Source organism: Lottia gigantea (genome assembly GCF_000327385.1).
Source record: "Lottia gigantea unplaced genomic scaffold LOTGIsca_4, whole genome shotgun sequence".
Taxonomy (NCBI): Eukaryota; Metazoa; Mollusca; class Gastropoda; family Lottiidae; genus Lottia; species Lottia gigantea.
Genome location: NW_008709379.1, coordinates 3,181,834 through 3,190,888, shown reverse-complemented (window position 1 = coordinate 3,190,888; position 9,055 = coordinate 3,181,834). Strand labels below are relative to the sequence as shown.

Here is a 9,055-nt window from a genome sequence, read left to right as displayed (position 1 = left end):
TCAAACGTCGCTTCCATGTGGAGAAATACTACCATTTGTTACTCGAAGTGCGTTCATAGATGTCATTGAGGTTCTGTTATACTCACTATACGACCATTGAGGATTTTTGTTCCTTGACGTGTGACGTTTACACAGACCATGTAACATAATATTTAAAGATTTCTTAAAATGTTTGCCATATATGGCATATAAAAAGAAGTTAACACTGAAGGTGGCGTAATAGATATATTGAGCAAGTTCCTGGACTAATGTTTTATATAGAGGAACAGCTTGGTCAGTCTTTTCAACTATGATACGTTCCAGTCGAATAGCATGGCTAGGTAAATTGAGAACCAAAAATGTAGTTGAAACCAACAACAAAATTTTTGTAATTTTCATTTGCGACTTGGCTTTAACTGGCGTCGATTGGTGCGATTGTAATATAAACCGTCTCTTATGTTGGTAGAGATAAACACAATAAACAATCCGTATATTCATCACAGCTATCATCAGGAATGGAACAATCATTGTAATTACAGTGTCCACCCAGGTTACGAACGACATCAGATCCAAATAACTCTGATCGGGAACACAGAAATTTCGTCCGTGGAAAGAGGCCACAGTTGTTGTCCATATTGCAAACGAATACATTAAAGAAGCGAGAATAGCAAGAACGATCACAACAGTTTTCTCTGAAACTTTCGCTAATATCATCGGTGCTTTCAGTGGATGGCAAATAGCAATGTATCTCTCACAAGTAAAACACACCACATACCACACAGATAGGAAACTAGAAACGTACGTGGTAAATATCACAAACCGACAGAATTCTTTTGTTAGCATGATAGGAACGATCCCATCAAACCAAGAGATGAACAAAGTTATCAAAAACAAATTATCAGCACATGCTAAGGCTCCTAGGTATCCACTAGACGACAAATGACGCTGATGACTGGCGGTGAACACAGCCAATGCCAAGAAATTACCAGTTATTCCAACTACTGAATTAGCTGGGATGAAAATATTCCTTATCCATGTTACCACAGCATGAAAAGTTACGTCATTTTCCATAAATATTTCCGTATCATTAAAATCACTTTTATTGGAAAAAAAGGAGTCCATGTTGTCAGCAGGGTCGTCAATTTTGACGATCAGACATCTGAAATGAAGAGAAAAATTAAGATACTTTTCATGTCAAATCGCAGTCGTGGAGATCCCCAAGCTTCTGGGTAGGATTTTGTCTCACAAAAAACAAATCCTGTATAAATTTGGTTCTGAAAAACAACAATACCTCGACTTAATTCATTTCAGACAGGCCTTTTATTTTTACAATATTGAAATTCATATACGCTCGTATGAATTCTATGTTTTATGAAGTACAAGCAATTTTCCGAGGCAATCATTTTGAATATACGAGAGTCATCATTCATTTCATTATTATCCAAAGGGCATTATGCAAGTAGTATTAGGTATTTTAAGTGGTGTCTTGCGAAATAGACTACGATCACTCTCTCAGAATACCTTATACCACAGGGCTAATACATAAAGCTAGTAATGTGTATTTTGTCTCTATATAAGTGTACATGTATTGAAACTGTTCTGATTGTGTAGAGTTCTGAAGGATTGTAAACAATCACACTGCCAACAAATAGCACCATTAGCTCTTTATGGTTACCGCCGTTAATTATAACATTGGCTAAACAAGATTAGAGTTAAACGTTATTATTAAAGTTTATTTTAAGAAACAATTTTCTTGGGTCTTGATACACATAGCCTGTTATCACAGAACGAACTATTATTCAAATAGAGGGCTTCTCATTTCTTTCTAAAAATAATAAAAAATCTGTTAAAAAAGAAATAGATTTTTTCGCTTCATCAATTAGACCTCGATTCGATGTTATGAATGAAGTGGGAAGATTTCCTAATAAATATGTAAATAAGTCTGTCGACAAATGATCTAATTTATTTTACAAGTGCAATTTAGATTGCGATTGAAAGGCTTTTATATCAGATTGGAAACTCTGTTATTCTGAATTTTGACTGTGATTTGTAGACAAGTGAAATATATTGACATAATCTAGGCATATACATTGAAATAGTCCAGTCTTAAAGCCAGTAAAGATACAGATTGACAAAGTCCAGTTATATCTTTGGTAGGAATACAGTCTGATATAGTCCAGTTAAATCTTTGGTTGGGAATACAGACTGAAATAGTCCAGTTAAATCTTTGGTTGGGAATACAGACTGAAATAGTCCAGTTAAATCTTTGGTTGGGAATACAGTCTGATATAGTCCAGTTAAATCTTTGGTTGGGAATACAGACTGAAATAGTCCAGTTAAATCTTTGGTTGGGAATACAGTCTGATATAGTCCAGTTAAATCTTTGGTTGGGAATACAGACTGAAATAGTCCAGTTAAATCTTTGGTTGGGAATACAGTCTGATATAGTCCAGTTAAATCTTTGGTTGGGAATACAGACTGAAATAGTCCAGTTAAATCTTTAGTAGGGATACAAAATGTCCCCGAATTTAAGTGGCTTGTTGTGATTCATGGCAATGTTACGTCTCTGACTGTATATAAGTCGGACAGATATAATTATCTATATAATTACCCACAGTTGGGTGAAGATGCTGAATACAAAACACTAATGTTGAAAATATATGGCTTTATACAATGGTTTTATGAATTATGACACAAAACACTCTCAACCATACAACGTGAAAATGGCAACGGAAAAATATATACGTGTAATGGCGTGGTTGACTGAACTAATTGGCAAAAAACTACTCACTGGAAGTGTATTAATTTGATTGGCCAAAAACAAGATGCCCGACTATCAGGTCTCAAAAAATGCAGCTCTTCGTAGGGTAAACCGTCTGATTTCGTTCAGTAGTAGAATTCCGTCCACTTTCAAGCGATATTTCCTACACAAACTACGAAGTCAAGTTATATAAACACACTCAAGTTTACAGAGTCGCGGTGGCTCAGTGAGTTAGACGCTTACTCGCTAACTTGAAGGTCCAGGGTTCAATCCCTGCATAGATCGAGATAATACCTTCGGATTTTTCAACCCAGTTTCCCCCCTGTCAGTGATGCAGGTAAGAGGGGCTGACATGGAAAAAGCGTCTAGTCGTTCGGATGGGACAATAAACCGAGGCCCCGTATGCTATTGCTACAGGCTGTGCAAGTTTAATATCAATCGACATTTGGAAATCGAAAAGGGCAGGCTAATGCTGCTGTCCTGGCAAAATTTCCCTCACTGCACCCTGCATGGCGTTGTCCGTCTTCATTATCCCACTATCATTCATTCATTATCCCATTATCCCACAGAAAATTAGGACGTTAAACTCCATTCATTTCATTTCTATCAAGTTTACAGCAAGCAAATAAACAAGACGAGAGAGAACACTTCATATATCTTTACGACAGAAATTGATATTGATATCTTACCTTTTATAATTTCTAAGATTCCTCATAATCATATTTTTTCTTTTTTGCTTTTGAAATCAGACTGGAGTTAAGTATGTAAAACAACAGTTCGAGAAATTTATGTATGCAAGACAGCAGTTCGAAATTTTTTTTTTAATTTAATAATTAGTCTAGAACTGGTGATACCCGATGACCAACTGATTTTCACTATATTTGTGAATACGACGTCCGCTCTGGAGACTCCCAAATACCAAATATAGTTTATTTGAAACATGTATCAATCTACGTAGTTGCAGGAAAGACAAAAAGTGTTCCTAAAATTGTTTAAACAAAATGCGGACAACTACAGGTTATACAAGTACTCAGAAGTGCACAGTATTTTTTTTTCTTATCAAAATATATCAAAATATTGAAATCACAAATTGTCTAGAACACATTTCAGTCACATATTTTCATTCGTCTTTAGTAAAAGTTCTGAAATTCAACATTTACTTGTAAGAGTATAAGGGTTTATCGCACTTTTTCATCAAATAAAAGTCATTTAGGATAAAATTAATTTTCAAAGATAACAAGATCAAGTGAGAAAACATAGACATTCAGAAAATAACGTCTTACCTATGATTAAGTCTTATCTTGTGTAATGTTTCCACACCTCAACTCCAAATCATCTTGATCGTCATGATTGTATCTCAACAATCAATAATACAACCACAGAGTATTTCTACTGGTAGTGCTATTGGTGACTGTATTTATGTAGCCAGCCAATACAACACCGGAAAATTGCGGGGTGATATAACCTAATGATTATAATCAACTCACTGATCAAAATATTTTGAGACCTTGCGATCAGCCACTGGCCCTAGAGTATCACGGAATTGGATTTAATGTCGCATTCAACCAATGGCCTTAGAAAATTATTTTTGTTTTGTTTCGAAATAAGCATTTTTAACATTTTTCATAAACGGGAGCCAGACAGTTCATTGGACCAATGAAATTAAAAATAATAATGGTAATCTCAGAACAATACTTCAAAAGAATCCATTAATAATGAGTTGAAACTGGAAGTATCAGAGCTGAAACATTAGTCCAAAGAACGGTCATTGACTCTGCTGCTTAGTGTAGATTACTAAAGTTGTGATCATGACACAATTCCTTTTTACCAAGTAATAAAGGACTACGATTTTATTTTAACTGTAACGATGTTAACCAAAGAATACGACACAACAATTACCCGAAATAAAGTATATCTTTCGTATACATTTGAAGCTATTAGATCTTTTTTTATGACGTTGCTACGCCTCTCCCACCTTCCCACCCCCAAAAATTCATTAAGTGCTGTTAACCTCAACCCTTCCACCACTGTATGACGTGATACAAAATATGTGGGTTATGAAGTCGTCTAATAAGCCTTTAGTACTCATCATCTTTTGTCATAATCATTACATGCATCACTGACAGTGACGACAAGAGTCATATCCTACGATTATTTAATTTCCGATGTATGTAACTGTCCTGAAAGCTTTGTGGCAAGGGAACTGGTCACGCAATAGATTGCAATTTTCAAGATTTTGACGCAATTGTCTTCTTGTGATAGATGATTATAATATATATGGTCACAGATATATGGTCACTCATGCCGTATAAATATCATTTATATAACATTGAAGGCCAACGTGTGGTGAAGTTCTATCAGTTCTATTATTCCTATAGACAGTACAGGTTGTAATCAGAACCTAGTTATAGTAATAAGAACCGAAAGGTATCAATTTCGATATAATTACATAATTTACTGCGTTTTTAAAATAAGGAAATTACGGCGAAACGTCCAAAGTGTGCAAAACAAATAGTCCCTTGATAAGAAGTATCAAAAAGATTAACATATTTTCACGCAACGACATTGCATCAGGCTTGTACGAAACGTTTCAGAAATAGTTTACTCTTCGTTGTCCATCAGTTACTATTGCAATTTCCCTTTTATCGACTTGTTGAAGAGTGTAATTAAATTGGTTTTAATTGTAATAAAAGCCCCCCCCCCCCCTCCTCACAGCCCCGAAAGCAATGTCCTTTCTGAGCTTTTGTAATGACCCTCTGAGTTTTACCTTAGTATTTTGTATATGTAGGATGGTTTATTATGCTATGCACATGGTTTAAATTAAAGTATCTATGTTTTATTCATATATTTTATATATTTGTTTGTACTGGTTACCATTTTTAATTAAGGAATAGTTTCATGTTTATTATATAGTTCTGCAACCAATTTATTCATAATTCTTACATTTATAACTCTATTACATAGTCCAGTGGTTCCCAACCTTTTTCAGCCTTCACACCCCTGAAGCAATCACCTGGACCTTTCACACCCCCAAAATTTGTTTCATCCAAATTTCCAGCGATGTGAGGTGCTCTCTAAATTCAAAATAAATTCTTCTCCTACACCAGATGGCAACACCCCTGACACCATAGTCCCACACCCCCCATGGGGTGAAAACATGACATAGTCATCCACTTACATTCACATATATTTTATTACGGATTCCTATAACCCTTTTGCGGTAAGGCATTTCACCTGGACACAGGTTATAGTTAAACCCCAATTAGGGTAAGCTTTATTTGTACTTATTTCATTCATGCTCAATCTATTATTTCAATTAGCATATTCATTAATTTAGAATGGCATAGAGTTGGTTTTGTGTTGCCAGTCGCCGGTATTTATTGTATGTTTATACTTTATATTTCATACAGTTTGTAAGCTTTTATGTATTATAAGTATTGTCATTTGATATATCTTTTATAGTGATAAAGTTCTTCTTTTATTTTCTGACTTGTTTGTAACTATTTCATTTTGTACTTTCGGGTTTTTGTTATAATGTAATGAATCTTTATGATTTGAACCCTTGGTGTGGTGCTTTAATCCCCATCACCCCCTCGACAACAGACATTCGAACATTTTTTATGAACAGTGTGATATTTTTACGAACAAAAAAATCGATTTAAAGCAGACCGAAAGGTATTTCTCTTCGAGTGGAAGGTTGGGGGTACGAATAAGGTTGAAGTTAATTTTATTGATTGATATGATGATGAATATAAAGTGTATTGCGTGTATAAATGGATCATGCATGTCGCAATCCAGAAATCAGAGCTGAGAAAATCAATAAAAACTCATAACTGCTACTCCGGAGGAGTAAATGCTTTCTGCTCAGTAAGATAGCATTCACCGATTTCAGAGACAAGACCCAGGTGTTTTCCATGAAATGTGGACTCACTCCACTAAAACATTTCATGCAAATGATTGTAATAGTCCAGGCTATTTTTAGACATCTTATAATCCGGGCTATTTTTAGAAATCTTCTTTCTCTCTCCCTTTGGGGTTTTTGCATGCCTATTTTGGGGTAAAATATGGTCTAGATTTGGAATTTGATGTCTGAAATTGCATTATCTTTCAGATTTGGTGAGATGATAAGAGACTTAAAGGCGGAAGGATAATTCTAAAATTAGTCGTTTAGTGAACCGCCAAACTCTAACGGATGAGTATAACCGGTAGTCGTCTACTTTCAATTTAACTAGCTCAAAATTTTCATGGTCATCATATAATGAATTTTTTAGGAGACATTAAGGATTGGTCACGCTTTCATTCGACATATTGGAAAGCTTTCAACGAGATTTCTGGAAAAGTCGTGGAAGGTTGAATTTCGTGTTTTAAGAAATGAAATGAAATGAAATGAAATGAATGATGAACTCGTCATCCTTTTCGAAGTTCAAAAAGCTTGTATTGTTTTGGTTTATGTATCGCACATCACTCTGCTAGTGGACACAATTATTCTGAAATAAAGTCTTCAGGCTATCAGCTCTTGAGTCAAAAACTAAAGACTTTATTGAATTTAAGCTGCACTTCCGGAACATCTGATGTCATTGTTCGAAGTGTCATTCTGAAATTCCACATGTCTTATATTCTAAATGTGGTATTTTCATTATCTACGTTTGATAGGTGTAGATTGTGACTGTGGTGATAATCTCAATCTTGTATTGTTTTCTTTCTAGGTTGTTCAATGACTTTAAGTGTTTGATTATTCCACTTACTATTGCGCAATTTATCATAAAGACAATCGGTTTAAAATAAAGTCGCCAGACACTGATTAAAACACGATGTTTTCTTCTGTAAGCTCTACTTAAAAGTCAAACCATACAGTAAGGTCTGAACTTAGCCAGAAATGTTTTCACGTGTCAAAACTATTATTTAAATTTTATTGATGGTAGCTTAGCTCTTTTCTTATAGTAAAATAACATTGAAGAGAATGTTGCATTACTTGCAACATATACGTAACGCATGCAGATTCGGATTAAACTACAGGCAAACAAGGCAGGTGCCTTTTGGACCATGGAAAATTCGGCCCTTGAAACATTTTGTAACAGTAAAAATTTTCAAACAGTTAATAAATTTCCGCAGGTCCATCGAAAATTGTACTACTAGGAGCGTGGTGTGTGAGAATCGACTAAATTGTCTGAGCTTAATGGTGATGTCGATATCGTGCATACGATTGATCTGATTGATTGATGAGCTGATTGATCTGTTCTTGAAAAAAAAAGATCGTAAACTTCCTGCCATAAAATTGTAATCACACCATGCCCCTTCCTAAAATAAGAAATTAGGCCCTCTACCGTCGTTTGCCTACGGCCCAACAAGTCCAAAATCTGCCAGTGACATAACGGCGTATTTATATTTACAGTGGATCTATATCTACAGTGTTACTTTACATATAATATGATCATCCCTGCATTTGTAACAACTTACAAAATATTCATACAGCTTTTGTTACCAGATATTCTTTCGTAATTTGTTTTATTTTTGCAAAATATTCCTTGCGTCAATTGTTACATTTTGCAACATATTTATTCATTAAATTATTCGTTCATCAAGTGTTCGTTTAATAACAATATTTATTGTATCAATTGTTATATTTTGCAAACTATTCATCGCTTAGAATGTTACAATATTTGTACATTGTATAGTAAATATAAAAAAGAAATGAAAATGCATCAACATATTTTGATAAGTGATAAGATTATTCTAAGCACAATCCTGCTATTTACATAGAAATAAGAGTAATTTCCTAACCCAGCAAAATGGACTGAAAATATTACTAATTGTCTACCTAGAACAGATAAACATGCCAATTTACATTAGCCTCCTGCTATGTCTAGTGTTGTGGTGTTGACTTTCTTGGTCTAGGATTTCCATATTGGTCTCTTCTCGCTATTGGATGTTAGAGAATATACACTTCTATAGACCAAGGTCATAGGAAGAGAGATTTGTTGGAAATATAAAAATTGATATGTAGAATGTAGACTCTCCAAAATGCATATGGAGTGAGATTGGAAACTCATTCACAGATACGAAGTTGTTTGTTCAGAAGGATAATCATATTTGCATGACCCTCTCACCTTCACCTTTAACACTTAATTTTTTAATAATTCAATACTGTGTCTCAAACTTGAAACCACAAATAATGTCGAATCTTCTTGAAATCTTAACCAAACAAAAATAAAGGCAAGCTCTCTTAATGGCCAATTGTTCATCTGGATTGCTGCACTAGAAAAAAACTAAAACGATGAATGATTTGAATTTGAACCTCGGAAATCAAAATATAAA

The 9,055-nt window shown here is 34.5% G+C and overlaps 2 protein-coding genes across 2 annotated transcripts; both read right to left on the bottom strand.

Annotated features, from left to right (window-relative positions):
• LOTGIDRAFT_105579 (hypothetical protein) lies at nt 1–1,050 on the bottom strand (the record flags this gene model as incomplete). The annotated part of the gene is made up of 1 exon (XM_009059754.1): nt 1–1,050. The coding sequence occupies one exon, from the start codon at nt 1,048–1,050 to the stop codon at nt 1–3; it is 1,050 nt and encodes a 349-aa protein (XP_009058002.1).
• A 1,071-nt stretch (nt 1,051–2,121) lies between these two features.
• On the bottom strand, nt 2,122–5,969 carry LOTGIDRAFT_153739 (hypothetical protein; the record flags this gene model as incomplete). Its single annotated transcript, XM_009059753.1, has 2 exons — nt 2,122–2,457; nt 5,919–5,969. The coding sequence occupies 2 exons, from the start codon at nt 5,967–5,969 to the stop codon at nt 2,122–2,124; spliced, it is 387 nt and encodes a 128-aa protein (XP_009058001.1).
• Between the last annotated feature and the right edge of the window lie 3,086 nt (nt 5,970–9,055).